This window comes from Oryctolagus cuniculus, chromosome 5, assembly GCF_051225735.1.
Source record: "Oryctolagus cuniculus isolate XC-2025 breed Fujian yellow rabbit chromosome 5, ASM5122573v1, whole genome shotgun sequence".
In the NCBI taxonomy this organism is placed as follows: Eukaryota; Metazoa; Chordata; class Mammalia; order Lagomorpha; family Leporidae; genus Oryctolagus; species Oryctolagus cuniculus.
The window spans coordinates 160,058,151-160,074,338 of NC_142871.1; the positions used below are offsets into that span (position 1 = coordinate 160,058,151).

Below are 16,188 nucleotides of genomic sequence, written 5' to 3' on the forward strand. Positions count from 1 at the left end.
CACTCTGCCTGTCAAAAAAAAAAAAAAAAAAAAAAAAAAAACACCTAAGGTTTCTACAATATATTTGCTATGTGGGCAGGGAATAATTACTCTCTTGTTACTAATATATTCACTACACTTAGAATATTATAAGCACTTTACTTCAACCAGCAACTGTCCACAGACTAAAATATCCCTTTGAAAACTCTGATACATGAAAATAAGTCTTGAGACACCCATTGGAGTCTTGGAGTCAGAGAACTGAATGAAACCTGAAATTCAAAGAGTAAAAAATAAAAGTCTTCTTCCAACCATACTGCACCTCCCCTTCCCCCAAGGCAGCATGAAGCCAGAGAGAGATTTCTCTGGGCCCAGAGTTTCTCCAGGGGAAAAAGAACCAACCAGTCAAGTTGATGCCTAACTTAACCATCCCAGGTCCACCCCTTGTCAACCTGGCACCAGTATGTATTTCTTCAAATGACACTTAACTTTCAAATAAATAAGATAATGGTTTCACCTAATGTGATACTACTATCCTGCAGACAACCAGAAACACTCTATCCCTACTTAGAAGAGAAGGTAAAGCCCTTGGGTAATCTTTACTTATCTTGATATTCCATGACTTAAATACTACAGTGGGCCAGCGCCATGGCTCACTAGGCTAATCCTCCACCTAGCGGCGCCGGCATACCAGCTTCTAGTCCCGGTAGGGGCGCCGGATTCTTTCCCAGTTGCCCCTCTTCCAGGCCAGCTCTCTGCTGTGGCCAGGGAGTGCAGTGGAGGATGGCCCAAGTACTTGGGCCCTGCACCCCATGGGAGACCAGGATAAACACCTGGCTCCTGCCATCAGATCAGCGCGGTGCACCGGCCACAGCGCGCCAGCCGTGGCGGCCATTGGAGGGTGAACCAACGGCAAAAGGAAGACCTTTCTCTCTGTCTCTCTCTCACACTGTCCACTCTGCCTGTCAAAACAAACAAACAAACAAACAAACTACAGTGTAAAATTAACAACACTTAGATGCTGATATAAAGTCAATACCCCTTATGTTATATGATAAAGTGAAAGAAAACAAAGATATTGCTTAATAAATGTATGAATATAGAGAGATATTCTTAACAAAACACAAAGAAAATACTCATTGGACTTAAACAGGATTTGGCTCCCAAATTCATGTAGCTATCTAAACCCCAAAGTCATAATAATGATACCAAGAAAGTGGAAACTTGGTCCAATTATGGTGTTTAGGAGGGCAGGTGCTCAGGTCACTGGGGCTATGCGCTCAGCAGGTAGTTCCTCTGAGAGGTACAAAGCCAGGTTGGCCCTCTCTGCTTCCTGGTACATGCCCCACTATTGCCATCCTCTGGCCTCACCAGATGGCTGAACTAAGAGGCCCCAAATAATCCTGGATGGAGAACCTCTGAAGTCATGAGCCAAAATAAACCCCCTTTCCTTCCTAAGTACCTAGTCTCGGGTATTTTGTTATTATAATGAAAAGCTGATTGGTACGTATGACACAGTCTGTTTCAGGAAGTGGCCAAGCGGTCATGCTGGTACTTGTAACTCCCATTCTGTTCCTTTTGCCTTCCTCAAGCACCACAGCTACAACGGCCTCAACTTCCCCTCCTGAAGTGTGGGCCACTGCAGTCTCGCTGGGATTGGATTGCCGTAGTTTCCCACTGACCTCAATCACAGGATATGGTCATCAAAGAGACACCCTTAGGGACCTCCTGTATTCCAGATACACTCCTCTTTACCTCCATCATGGAGTACCAGTCCTATTCCCCCATGCTAGTCTGCATCAGTCACCCCAGCCAACACCATAACTCCCTTCTTAGCCTGCTGACCAGGCAGTATAAGGAGCCAAAGTGGGCTGCTGGCAGTCTTAATTTCCAGTTCAATGGAATCACTGTTGTGGGACCTGGTAGAAGCATTCTCCTTTTGGAGCAAAGACATCCAGGACAATTTAGCACAATGTCATGGGGGCAGAAAGCAAACATTTTGCTAGTGGTAACGGGGAATGGCACTACTCCGATTTCCGCCCCTTGATTCCCAGATTGATCAATCCTGGCTGTGGGAGAAACAGCTCCATATCCTGGAAGTGATTCAGAGCATATGGACTTCTAGAGAACCTGGTCTCAGTCCTTCAAATCTTGTCTCCTAGCTGGCAATGTACTAGGGCTTCAAGGAGACCACTGCACCATTCCATCACGCCGGTGTTTCAGAACAGAGAACGTGGTGAGACCAGTGAGACCCGGGAGCCTGAGACGACTGCCACAAGATGGGCTTCTGGGTCAGAAGCGATGCTGCGTTGAATACGTGACCACGGATAAGGCACCGAGTCCACAGATGGGAGTTTTCACAGGGAAGGCAAGTCCAAGTCCAGAGTAGGTTTCTATTCCCGCACAGACAAAATGCTGCCCTTTCCGTAAGGTTCAATGTAATAAACCTGCCACCAGGTTCCGATCACTCGCATAGGGGGCCATATGAGGGCTCAACGTTGGACTGCTGTTGGTGGCGACAGTGGTCGTGTTAGCCTTGGTGAATGAAAATCCATGTGGCTGAGTCCACATACAACCTCTATCCTTGCCACCACCTAGTTCAGGAGTACACGGGGCAGTAACAGGGGTGGTAGGTAGAGGCTGACTGGCATCTACAGAATGGGTTGCCCTATCCACTTGATCACCAAAGTCCTCTGCTATTGAGATCGCTCTTTGATCGGCATTCAAATGGGACATAAATATCTTCACATTCTTTGTCTGCTCAAGAGATCTAGCCACAAATTCCTCCCCAAACTTATTACCAATTTTCTAACATTTTTTCCAATACCTGATCATCTAACCAAACCACTGGCTACAGTCCGTGAACCAGTGTATAATAATGCACTGGCCATTTCTCCTTCCAAGCACAGGGAATACTACATGATGTGGTCCGGACAATGATATTCTAGACTCCAAAAGCACAGACAAAAAGTAAAAACAAATAAATGGGTCAACATCAAATTACAAGCTTCCGCACAAGAACAATTAACAGTGGAGAGGGACAACCTATGGGCTGGGAGCAAACACCTGCAAGTCATACATCCAGTCAGGGGTTGACAACCAAATGAAAGGAAGAGCTCAAAGAGCTCAAGTCGACACCAGGAAAATTAAAAAGCCAATATAAAAATAGGTCATCGATCTGAATAAAATTTCTCAAGACTTAAAAATGGTTAAAAGGTCAATGAAAAGGCCGGCGCCGCGGCTCACTAGGCTAATCCTCCGCCTTGCGGCACCGGCACACCGGGTTCTAGTCCCGGTCGGGGCGCCGGATTCTGTCCCGGTTGCCACTCTTCCAGGCCAGCTCTCTGCTGTGGCCAGGGAGTGCAGTGGAGGATGGCCCAGGTGCTTGGGCCCTGCACCCCATGGGAGACCAGGAGAAGTACCTGGCTCCTTCCATCAGATCAGTGTGGTGCGCCGGCCGCGGCAGCCATTGGAGGGTGAACCAATGGCAAAGGAAGACCTTTCTCTCTGTCTCTCTCTCTCTCACTGTCCACTCTGCCTGTCAAAAAAAAAAGTCAATGAAAAACACATAACCTCATTAATCACAGGGGAAACACAAAGTTAAAACATAATGAGAGGGGCCAGCGCTGTGGCTTAGGGGGCAAAGCTGCCACCTGCAGTGCTGGCATCCCATATGGGTTTCAGTTCGAGGCCCAGCTGCTCCACTTCCAATCCCACTCTCTCTGCTATGGCCTGGGAAAGCAGATGTCCCAAGTCCTTGGGCCCTTGTACCCACGTGGGAGACCGGGATGACCCTCCTGGCTCCTGGTTTCAGTTTGCCACAGCTCTGGCCATTGTGGCCATCTGGGGAGTGAACCAGCAGATGGAAGACCCCTCACTCTCCCCCAACCTCTCTATAACTCCACCTTTCAAATAAATAAATAAATCTTTAAAAAAATCCCTTTCACAATAAACCTACATAAATGCCACAATAATCTAAATAGAAATGTAGGGGCTGGCGCTGTGGCGCAGCAGGTTAATGCCCTGGCCTGAAACGCCGGCATCCCATATGGGCATTGGTTCAAGACCCAGCTGCTCCACTTCCAATCCAGCTCTCTGCTGTGGCCTGGAAAAGCAGTAGAAGATGGCCCAAGTGCTTGGGCCCTTGCACCTGTGTGGGAGACCCAGAAGAAGCTCCTGGCTCCTGGCTTTGGTTCAGCGCAGCTCGGGCCATTGTGGCCAACTGGGAAGTGAACCATCAGAAGACCTCTCTTGCTCTCTGCCTCTCCTCTCTCTGTGTAACTCTGACTTTCAAATAAATAAATAAAAATTTTAAATAAAATTGTAAAGAACTATGTGACTAAAGCTCTAAAATGTTGTTTTAAGGCATTAAGATAAAAAATTCTGAAGCAAATGAAGGAAGAAACAACATTCCTGGATTGAAGAGCAAACATTTTAAAGCTTTGAACATCTGTCTCATATAATTTACTCACAATCCAATACAATCGTAGTAAAAATTCCAAACACATTTTTAAAAAATATTTATTTATTTATTTATTTGAAAGGCAGAGTTACATACACAGAGAGGTCGGTCTTCCATCCACTGGTTCTCTCCCCAATTGGCCAAAATGGCCAGAGCTGTGGTGATCCAAAGCCAGGAGCCAGGAGTTTCTTCCAGGTCTCCCATGCAAGTACAGGGGCCCAAGGACTTGGGCCATATTCTACTGTTTTCCCAGACCACAGCAGAGAGCTGGATTGAAGGTGGAGCAGCTGGGACTCGAACTGGCGCCCATAGGGGATGCTAGCACTGCAGGCAGTGGCTTTACCCACTACGCCACAGCACCAGCCCCCAAACACATTTTTAAAATGAAAAGGATTAGTCTGCTCTGGAAAAGTAACTGTATCAAGAAAAATTTGGAAAGTGACAATGACAGACTTGCCTTATTAAAAAGAAAAATATAGTATGCAGCTATACAGAGCAATACGACTTGGCCCCGGGACAGAAGCTAAATAAATTCATGAAAACTGAGAATTGGTCCCAATAGGAAATTCAGGACACGGTAAAGGTCACTCTCAATGCAATGGGAAAATGACACACCATTAGGACATACAGAACACAGACAGCTCTTCACCACAGAGCACCTGTGCCACCAGTGGGGGTTCTACTTCAACACTCTAACTACAACTGGTTGTTTTGTTTTCACCAAACACACTTCCATGAAAGTCAATTTTTAAAATTGTGATTTAAAATCATGTGCTTGGCCAGGGCACGAAGCCACACCACATACCATAGGCCTGTTTGTAAACGGACTTCTCTTTATTATGTAGCCAACTGGATGAAAGGCAATCGCTGACCATGAAGTATTTTGCAAGTGCATCCCGTGGAGCACCAATCCTTTCACTCCAGTAGTTACCGTTAATGTTGGGGAGTCAGACAGAGACCTGCGGTCTCAGCAAGTCAAGCTGGATGAGTCACTTCTGTGATGGTGCTGAGCAAAACGCTCACTTGGCTCCTGGTGCACTAACAGGAATGCACACTCCTGCACACACCTCAGACAGAGTTCTGGACACCGCGTCTAAGGAGGACTCTCAAGGGGGGCAAAAGCACTCAAAACCAGGTCATGTAAAAAAGGATGAGAAAGGGCCGGCGCCGCAGCTCACTAGGCTAATTCTCCGCCTGCGGCGCCGGCACTGTGGGTTCTAGTCCTGGTTGCTCCTCTTCCAGTCCAGCTCTCTGTTATGGCCTGGGAAGGCAGTGGAGGATGGCCCAAGTGCTTGGGCCCTGCACCCGCATGGGAGACCAGGAGGAAGCACCTGGTTCCTGGCTTTGGATTGGCACAGTGTGCCAGCCATAGCGGCCACTTGGGGGGTGAACCAACGGAAGGAAGACCTTTCTCTCGGTCTCTCTAACTCTGCCTGTCAAAAAATAAAAAAGATGAGAAAGGACTGCTTTCAAGGTATTTAAGCAAACATAAAATAAATGCCTCCATGAGCCCTGAACCAATACCAGTAAGGTTGGAACAGCAAATATCCTTTCCTCACTGAAGAGAAAAAAACGAAACTGTGCCAATATCCAATCTGGCCAATGTAGAGGCCAGAAGAGCTGACTCATGCTTTTGACATTTATATATAACATCTTCAAAAACTTCACGAAGTGGGGCTGATGTTGTGGCGTAGTGGGTAAAGGCTGCCACCTGTGATGCTGGCATCCATATGGCCACCAGTTCATGTTCTGGCTGCTCCATTTCCAAACCAGCTCCCTGCTGATGGCCTGGGAAGAGTAGCAGAAGTCAGCCCAAGTGTTTAGGCTCCTAGACTTAACTGGGAGACCTGGATGAAGCTTCTGGCTTCAGCCTAGCCCAGCGTTGGCCGTCACGGGCATCTGAGGAATCAATTAGCAGATAGAAAATCTCCCTGTTATTTCTTTCAATAAAGAATTTTACAAAAAAAATAAATAAATAAAATCGGGGCAGGAGTAGCACTGTGGTGCGGCAGATTAAGCCTCCACCTGCAGTGCTGGCATCCCATATGGGTGCCAGTTCAAGTTTCGGCTGCTCCACTTCTGACCCAGCTCCCTGCTAATGCACCTGGGACAGCAGTAGAGGATGGCCCAACTGCTTGGGCCTCTGCGCCCATGTGTAGCTCCAGGCATCAGCCTGGCTCAGCACTGGCCATTGCTAATAAATAAAACTGGGGTTGATACTGTGGCACTGCTGGTTAAAGCCCTGGGTTGCACCAACAGCATTCCTTACGGGTGCCAGTTCAAGTCCTGGCTGCTCTACTTCTGATCCAGCTCTCCGCTAACATGCCTGGAAAAAGAGCAGCAGACCCAAGTGCTTGGGCCACTGCACCCACGTGGGAGACCCAGAAGCAGCTCCTGGCTCCTAGCTCTGGCCTGGCCAAGCCCTCACTATTGCAGCAATTTGGAGAGTGAACAAGAGGATGGAAGATCTCTGTCTCTCCCTCTCTCTCTGTAACCGACTTTCAAATAAGTAAATAAATAAATCTTTAAAAACACAAAAGAATCATGGAAGAAATGTACTACAAAATAAACTGCATGGACTCCAAAGTTCTTTTGCACAAGTTTTTTTTTTTTCTTCACTCTATCATTACTTTATCAATACAATTTCTTTTAATCCCACTTTTCCACAAACTATTTCAAGTAGCCTCACAAATAAACCAGTTAACCAAAACTTCATTGTCCTTTAAAGATTTACTTATTTGAAAGAGTTACAGTGAGAGGAGAGACAGAGAGAGACATAATCCATCCACTGGTTTACTCCCCAAATGGCTGCAATGGCCGGGGCTGGGCCAGCTTAAGCCAGGAGCTTCTTCTGGGTCTCCCATGTGGGTACAGGGGCCCAAGCACGCGGCCCATCCTCCACTGCTTTCTCAGGCGCATTAGCAAGCAGCTGGATCGGAAGCAGAGCAGCTGAGACTCAAACCAGTGTGCACATGGGATGCCAGCATTGCAGGGCTTACCCAGCTGTGTCACAGTATTCTGGCCCCAAAATTTTCATTTTTTAAATTTTGCCACAATCAATCCTAACCTTAAAAATCCTCACAAATATTTTTAAAATAAACTTCAGTGCAATATATAATAAAGCAACTACTTCCATTGACCCTTAGGTCATTCAAAATGGGTAATTCCAAAATAGGATTTTAACAAATTATGTCCACATTTCTCTGTCATCTTCCTGCTATCCAGAATTTATCCTATGTTTATGAAAGCTCAGGCAATGAAGACACCACAGAAAGTATTATTTGTAAGAAAAACTTTATTTTCATTGATATTTCATTTAGCATAATTTCAAAATGAGTCTGCTCTAAGATGAGCAAAAGAACATACACCCTGAAACTCATAAGCGTCTTTTCCCCGTTTCTCTGAGCAGGGCATGAGGTTTGAGACACCCCAATGTTGATCTTGAACATTTTAGACCTTGAGATTTTACCCACAGATACAGAAAGAAGAGAGAATACCAGTGCACAAGAATCAAAACTGTATGATGGTCATCATTAGGTCCGTGTATCATATATTCACCACCTCTGTGTGGCTGTAATGATTATGACTAATTTTTCCCATCAAGTTCAGTGTCATGTTTTTAAGATAAAATACCAGCATATGTAAAAACACTGCACTTATTTCCTGAATACATTGCAAACAGTGGAAGTTCGGAGAGTTTAATTCTTCGTGAGTCCAGGATGGAGCGTGAAGCCTACTGATGGGGTCTATCCAACATGCTGATTCCAACTTTGGCGACCATCAGCAAACTGCTCAGAAAGAAAAAAAAAAACACAAACAGGAAATATCAGGAAAAGCAAAGAAGCCGCTGGTTTTTGAGACTAGAGCGCCGCAGATCCTCCACAGCTGCACAGGGAGGGAGGGGCCACGGCAGAGCAACCAGAGAGGATGGATTTCACTGCTGAAGGAATCCCAGAAGAGACACGCCAAAGTGCCCCTTTGTACTGAGGTCCTAAAATGGCACAGGTGAGCAGGAGTTCCTAAGGCAACTGCCAGTAATTTGAGGATACGAAGAAACTGGAGGCGAGAGAGATTAAGCCCCCAGTCCAAGGTTACAGAGTTAATAACGGTAAACCTCCAGTCCCCCCAAGTTTACTGCTCTCGACCTCGGTCTACACTCCTGCTTCAAGTATAAAACAGTATCCCAACAACACTGTGACTATGATCAAAGTCAAGCACCTAATCTTTCTCTGAAATATTTTTCAAAATTCCCATCTTCAAAATGTCTTTATTATACTTAAGGACTACAATTAAACAAACAATATGGCTTGCGTTTTATAATCAAAGTTAACAAGAAGACAAGATTCGATCAAAATTCTCTTTTGGTAAAATTTTCAGTATCGAAGGACACCTACATCCCTAAGAATATGGACCCCACACAAGGAGCTGCAGTCATGGCTTTGAGATGAAGCTCCTGCCATTACTAGGAGAAGTCAGGATGGACCAGAGGACAAAGCGAGAACAAAACCATTCCAGTGAGTGACTGAGTGACATACTTATGCCATTTCAACACTAAGTCAGCTTCTTGTACATTCCTACTTAGGTTAGTTGACGTCTAGAATTAGGAACATTGAAACATTTTTGTATGCATACAGCATCATGGGCAATAAACTAAATTCTACAATGGTAACGAAGAAGAACAGAATGCAAAGTACCTGGCACCTGCAATTAAACCCGCAGGCATAAATTTTCCAGAATGGTAGAATCTCATTCCCATAATGCCAGCCAAGGTCCCGGACGTAGCTGAAGAGAAAGGTAGAGAGGGGTCAAAAGTCATCACACTCAGGGAAGCTAGAAGGGAGAAAAGTCCCATCTTTCTCTCAAGGGCCAGACCCACCCCGTGGCCTTCCTTCCTTTCTCAGACACGCACTTCATGGCTGCCACAGCCTGCGGATCCAAGTACTAATATTAGTCAGATAAGGCCCTTCACAGCCTGGGCCCACCCTTCAACCATAAATTTCTTAGTTACCTCCAAATGCTAGAGGACCTTTGCCATGCCTCTCAAATACTATTTCCTTTACCCTGTGTGTTCCTCCCACTGAGTGTCTACCAAAACACCAAGCATCATAGCAGGTGCTGCAGAATATAACTGTATTCAGAAAGTCTCCACCCTGGGCCGGCGCCGCGGCTCACTAGGCTAATCCTCCGCCTTGCGGCGCCGGCACACCGGGTTCTAGTCCCGGTCGGGGCGCCGGATTCTGTCCCGGTTGCCCCTCTTCCAGGCCAGCTCTCTGCTGTGGCCAGGGAGTGCAGTGGAGGATGGCCCAGGTGCTTGGGCCCTGCACCCCATGGGAGACCAGGAAAAGCACCTGGCTCCTGGCTCCTGCCATCGGATCGGCGCGGTGCGCCGGCCGCAGCGTGCCAGCCGCGGCGGCCATTGGAGGGTGAACCAACGGCAAAGGAAGACCTTTCTCTCTGTCTCTCTCTCTCTCACTGTCCACTCTGCCTGTCAAAAAAAAAAAAAATAAAATAAAAAAAAAATAAAATAAAATAAAAAGAAAGTCTCCACCCTCTCCCAGTGTTTCAAGTCTGATGGGGAACACTTTCAAGAACCACACAAGTAACAACAGAAGACAACTGGTGCTACCGGTACAATTAACGCTACACAAAACAACAGGGGATCAACACAAGGACTAGTCCAAGAAGTGAGACTGAACTGAGACCTGAGATCAGAGGACCCAGTAAGCTGACAGGGGAGGAAGCACAGTCCAGGTAACAGCAACAGCAATAGAGAGGCCCTGTGTGTCACGTTCAAGACCTGAAAGGCCAGCGTGGAACAGCAGTCAGGGACTAGAGACCACACGACGCCCGAAAGGCTGTACCAGTGATTATGGCCCTCACCCTCAGAACAGCGAGAAGCGACGACTAAAGGGTAGCAAGCAGGAGTGAGCATGGAGCGGAGTCTCATTCTGAAATCTAACTCTGAGGGACACTTCCTGGCCTCGCTGTGACGACACCCACATCTCACACCGGAGCCCAGGTCCGATGCAGATGCTGGGAGGCGGGGCGATGGCTCAAATGCCCGGGTCCCTGCCTGGAGGAGCTCCCAGCTCCCGGCTCAGCTGCGGTCATGGTGGGCTTTGGGGACTGAGTCAGTGGATGGGAATTCTCTCTCTAAGCCTACAAATTAAAACATTTTAAAAGACAATGTACTTCTAGTTGTACCACGGAGAACTGCAGGGAAATCAGAGTGCTGAGAACCTCCCTCAGCAATGCCGGCAACAAAGTGGCCACGGGCACCAGGATGTGGCTGTGTGGAGGAGGGGACGGGTCAGGACGTGTGCTGTGGGTAGTGCTGACCAGACCTGCTGCAGAGGTTGTCACAGAGGCAGAGGGAAGAGGGCAACGAAGACCTGAACAGATGAACAAGTCAGGTCCTGTGTGAGATCGCGAGCTCAAGTCTGGGCGCGGCCTTCAAACACCTGAAGGACCTCCAGCAGGTCAGTGCACTTGTGAGGGCACAGTGTGGGGACACAGGTTGTGAGTCAACTGTGTTTCACGGGGAAGCTAAGGAGCGGGCTTCAGCGACACTGTTGAGAGAGAAAATAAAGGTATAAAGAGCCAGGCTTCAAGCACTTCAATATCTAATGGCAGGAAAGGCAGGTGGGTCAACTAAAGACAATGAAAAGACAAAAGGAAAACAAGGAGAATGGGGGCCAGTGCCGTGGTGCAGGAGGTTAATCCTCTGCCTGTGGCGCCAGCATCCCATATGGGCGCCGGTTCTAGTCCCAGATGCTCCTCTTCCGATCCAGCTCTCTGCTGTGGCCTGGGAGGGCAGTGGAAGATGGCGCCGGCCGTTGCAGCCATCTGGGGAGTGAACTAATGGAAGAAGACCTTTCTCTCTGTCTCTCCCTCTCACTGTCTGTAACTCTACCTCTCAAAAAAAAAAAAAAAAAAAAAACTTAAAAAAAAAAAGGAGAATGGAAAACTGGTCAACTGTGCTGACAGCTTGGAAGCCAAATTAAGAAAGGCTGGAAGAGGTACCCTGGACTTGGTACAAACACGATCCGCAGAAGCCTCAGGGAGATAGTCTCCCCAGGCACAGGGAACAGAAGTGGAGACTGAAGTACGTCAAGAACGTCTGAGGGGGAGAAATGGAGATGGGAGATTCTGACTTTTTAAGTCTCTGAAGGGCAACGGGGAAGAAAAGGCTACCAACTGAAGGAGGAGGAAGGTTCAAGAGTGGTCTTTGGTTTTATGAATGGGTAAGGGAGCAGCAGATATGAGCATCAATGGGAGGGGTCCACCAAGAAGGGAGGACAGAGAGAAGCAAAGCCCAGGTGCAGGAATGGCCTTGGAGAGGCCCGGGTCAAGGGAAGGCTTGGAAGCCAACTAGGAGGCGGGGCTCGCTGTGCCGAGTGGGGAGTGGGACAGGCGGTGAGAGGAGGCGGGGCTCGCTGTGCCGAGTGGGGAGTGGGACAGGTGGTGAGAGGAGGCGGGGCTCGCTGTGCCGAGTGGGGAGTGGGACAGGCGGTGAGAGGAGGCGGGGCTTGCTGTGCCGAGTGGGGAGTGGGGCAGGCGGTGAGAGGAGGCGGGGCTCGCTGTGCCGAGTGGGGAGTGGGACAGGCGGTGAGAGGAGGCGGGGCTCGCTGTGCCGAGTGGGGAGTGGGACAGGCGGTGAGAGGAGGCAGTCACAGTTTGTCCTGGGCCACGGCCCATGGGCCATCGTTGCTTCCCCCCGTCGGTGCAAGGCCTGCTCCGTGTGTTCACACTGTAGCCTTGTGCCTACAGTGAGGTACCCACACCCCCGGTGGTGTGTGAAACATAGCTCCACCCAGAGTGCTGCAAGCCACCCTAAGAAGCAACCTTCCCTCCCAACACTCCTCGTTGTCTGTGCGCGCGGGGAACTTTTCGCAGTGTCACAAAATCACCTTTCCTGTCCATGTCTTACTTTCTCAGTTAACTTGCGAGCACCCTGAAGGCCAGGCCTGTCTCTTAGGATCAGCTGAGCGCTGAGGTTAGTGATTTTCAAACGGGAGAAAGCAATCCCAAAGCAAACCTAACCCAGACATGATGGTTCCGTCATGCCCAAGGACACGGTTTCCAGCAGACAATGGCTAACAGAGATGCACCTGCCCAGCACAACTTCACTACCAATCTAAGTTCATTAGGCTGGAAAACTTGTCCACGCCCTGAACATCTCCTTGGAGATGCCACCATTCTTATCTTAAAGCCACCCCAAAAGGAAATGGTCTCTTCACCACCGTGCCTAGACACATGCCAAGTGCTGCTGGTCTGTTTCTTTCCCTAGAAAACGGGAATGAAATTTCTCTTGCAGTCAAAATAAATAATAAATAGAGTCCTGCAGTTTCACCCGGTTCAAAACTCCCCTAGGCCTTGGCAGAAGCAGTCAAGTCGTTTAAAGTGTAAAAAATCTGGCATGCCCCCCCGAAGTGGGGCTTTTTTGCTAAAGAGTATTCTGGACACGTAGCTACCCCGAGGAGACACCAGGGCAGACATACCCAGGAAAACCCAGACGTTCCTCGGGTCCTGAGACAGCTGGTAGGCACCCAGGCCTGCCAGGCTCCCAAAGAGGAGCCCTGCAGCCAGGGACGGCACGCTACCTGCAGGGAAGCAAACACACCGCACTGTAACACCAGACACCCATGTCACTCACAGAATCCACCCGCCTCCCCACGCGTGGGAGGAAAACAGCAATGAACACTTCTCCCAACAGAGTTCAGAAACAGGTACTGTCAAGCAGAGAGATGTTCTGGGGAGTCAGCTACCTCACCACTCCACTCCCCTCCCCTCCCCTCCCCTCCCCTCCTCCCTCCTCGCACAGGCAGGGCAGCTCTGTCTTAGAGCAGCTTCTGCCTCCTTAGACAGGGCTGCGGTTAGTCCTTTCCCTAACCCGTCCTGACTGACCATCAAGGGCTGCAAGTCTGCACCGGCAGGGCTTCAGGCAAATCATCCGGCGCTGTGGCACAGTGGGTAAAGCGCTGGCATGCAGTGCCAGCATCCCATATGGACACCGGTTCGAGTCCCGGCTTCTCCACTTCCGATCCCGCTCTCAGCTATGGCCTGGGAAAGATGGCCCAAGTCCTTGGGACCCTGCACCCGCATGGGAAACCCTTAAAAAGCTCCTGGCTTTGGATCAGCACAGCTCCGGCCGTTGCGGCCATCTGGGGAGTGAACCAGTAGATGGAAGATCTCTCTCTCTCTCTCTGCCTCTATGTAGTTCTGCCTTTCAAATAAATAAATTAACTTAAAAAAATCATCAAGAGAGAGAAACAGGCTAATCCATTAAAAAAAAAAGCGGGGGGGGGGGGGTTGGAGACTACAAATTCCGGTGCCCACTAAGGCAGGGATGTGGGCAAGAAGGTGGTGGCCAGAAGCACACTCACCAACACCCACCCCACCCCCCCGCCCCGAGTTTAATGAAGAAACTTCAAAACCCGAGCAGAAGCCCAGGGCTTTCCTCCCACGTGAAGAGCCTAGAGATGGCCCCTTGGGGTCAAGGCCGAAGTATGGCAGTCAGTGATAGTAACAAGCTACCACCCGCCACCTACCTCTAGATAAAGAGCAAAAACAAACGACCCACAAGGAGGCTGACTGAGCGCTGATAACCAAACAGCACGAGGGGCAGAGGGGCCCGCCGAGGAAGCCTGCACTCGGCTCAGGGGCCCGTGGCAAAGGAGTCCACGCAGGTTGCTCTTGGGAACACAGCCTCACTGGAACAGCACCGAGATGTTTAGGAGGCCAGGCAGCTGCAAAAACCTTACCTGCTTTTGCGTAGCCGATGATTCCACCAGTAGCGACCAGTGCTGCGTAGCCAAAGCCAAAATAATGTAAAGGCACTCTGAAAACCCAAGAGAAAGCAGTGACAAACATGTGTAAAAGCAAACCACATGCTGTACGATGGGACTGAAAGGTCATAATTCTAAACATGTCACTGTTCAAAGCTCAGGAAGCTTGGATGACTTGCTGAGTCATGCAACCACTGGGTGGCAGAGCTGAACTCCGATCCAGGACCTCCGCCCGCCTACCCAGCATCCTCCCTGCACCACGCGGCCTCGGGCAGTCCATTCTCATGAAGAAAGGACACTGGCTGCACTTACAGTGGGCCTGTGTCCTTTCCCATTGTCCCCTTGTCCTCTGTCCAGGCGGGAGACGACGGCTGGCCTGCACCTGCAGAAGAAAGCCTGGATGAGAGGCAGCTAACAGTGCAGCTCTGGGGTGGTGCTGTGGTGCAGTGGGTAAGGTCGCCGCCTGCAGTGCCCGCATCCCATCTGGGTGCTGGTTCGAGTCCTGGCTGCTCCACTTCTGACCCAGCTCTCTGCTATAGCTTGGGAAAGCAACAGAAGATGGCCTACGTCCTTGGGCCCCTGCACCTGCGTGGAAGACTCAGGAGCAGATCCTGGCTTCCGATTGGCACAGCTCCGGCCGTTGTGGCTGTCCGGGTACTGGACCAACAAGTGGATGGAAGATCTCTCTCTCCTGCCTCTGCGTAACTCTGCCTTTCAAATAAAATAAATCTTTCAAAGAACAAAAAGTACAGCTCTCTTGCAGTCACAGAGAAGTGGGGCCAAGCTGCAGCTGTAGCACTCAGCAGCCGCGTAACAGGCCAAGCCGCCCGGCCTCTCCAAGCCCACTTCCTGCACTGTGCATGCGAGGGAACAGCAGGGCCAACGTCCCACTGCTGAGCCTTCAACTGGGAGCAAACGCTGGACAGACACCAACCGCCTTTGTTAACCTCAAGTCCCACAAAACACAGCCCAAGAAGCTGACCAAGCACTGACCAGCCAGCTCTGTAGGGGAAACAAGCTACCCTTTCCAACAGTTACCCTAACTAGTGCTACGTTGGAAGCGAGGCGAACACTCCGGGGCCCTTAACGATTATAACGTCTCCTAGACGGCTAGGAAGCGAGCTGCTTTTCACCCCTGCCCCAGCAGGTAAATTACTGCGATCCTCGCCGTCTGCAACGCTTTCAAAACGTCTGCATCCAATCCCAGTCACTGTCACTCTGGGGACATGGAACCCGAGGTTGCAATCACAGGACGCTGCTGCCCGGAAAATAAGCCCTATTTTAGGAAGCAGTGCTTTGTGTCCAGCGAGCCTAACAAGACGGAAAGCAACGCTTCCCCTGGTTCTGTTTAAACTGTTTCCCTAAAAGGGGGTGGGATGTCGCCGAGTCACGAGTTCGAAGCGCCGGGTGACCAAGCCTGTTAAGGCACTGCAGCTGTAAGTCTCCACGAGCCGGACGAATGTGCACTACACCCGCAGCAAGCGGCACTCTCACCCCATTTTAAGGACAGCAGAAAACGCGCCACGAGAAAAGCACCCACGAAGGGGCCCTGAAAGTCCTCGCCTGCGTCCGCGGGACGAGAAGCACGCGACCACGAAGCCTTTTAAACAACTCCTAAACGTCAAAGCGACTATAAGATAATCACCCGCAAGTACCGGAACCGCTCTCCCGAAGTCCTGGGCTGCAGCTAGAGGGCACGCAAGCCGTAAATCTAGGGACCGAGGCCCGCCGGAAGCCGGGCGGCGCGCGCTCTGCGCCCCGGGCTGGGGGCGGGGCTTGGCCGGAAGACCCGGGCGTAGGGCGGGACACGGGGCGTGGCATGAGCTGCTCCACGGTCTGCGTCCCAGAGACAGACAGGAGCTTGGGGGCGGGGCTTAGGGCCGGAAGTCGCGGCGAGTGCCTTGTTCGGGACTTGGGGCGGGATACGGGGCGTGGCATGAGCTGCTCCACGGTCTGCGT

At 50.0% G+C, this 16,188-nt stretch overlaps 1 protein-coding gene across 3 annotated transcripts; it reads right to left on the reverse strand.

The window, feature by feature from the left end:
• Positions 1-7,719: 7,719 nt before the first annotated feature.
• Positions 7,720-15,982, reverse strand: TMEM14C (transmembrane protein 14C). Of its 3 annotated transcripts, none has more exons than XM_089333417.1 (7): positions 15,875-15,982; positions 15,386-15,484; positions 14,542-14,611; positions 14,206-14,282; positions 12,943-13,044; positions 9,136-9,223; positions 7,720-8,229 (listed from the first exon to the last, which is right to left on the reverse strand). In XM_089333417.1, exons 3-7 carry the CDS (start codon positions 14,562-14,564, stop codon positions 8,175-8,177), a joined length of 345 nt encoding a protein of 114 aa, XP_089189543.1. In that variant the 5' UTR covers positions 14,565-14,611; positions 15,386-15,484; positions 15,875-15,982; the 3' UTR covers positions 7,720-8,174. The 3 variants fall into 3 exon arrangements, with proteins under 3 accessions (XP_089189543.1, XP_089189542.1, XP_002714217.1); XM_089333416.1 differs by having other exon boundaries at positions 15,386-15,487; XM_002714171.6 differs by lacking the exon at positions 15,386-15,484.
• Positions 15,983-16,188: the final 206 nt, after the last annotated feature.

Excerpts from the sequence above, each read along its gene's own strand:
- TMEM14C (XM_002714171.6), bottom strand. The coding sequence starts at position 14,564 with ATGGGAAAGGACACAGGCCCACT. Across the intron at positions 13,045-14,205 it reads CATCGGCTACGCAAAAGCAG|GTAGCGTGCCGTCCCTGGCT; the intron begins GTAAGGTTTTTG and ends GCTTCCCTGCAG. Across the intron at positions 8,230-9,135 it reads GGTTTAATTGCAGGTGCCAG|TTTGCTGATGGTCGCCAAAG; the intron begins GTACTTTGCATT and ends CTTTCTGAGCAG.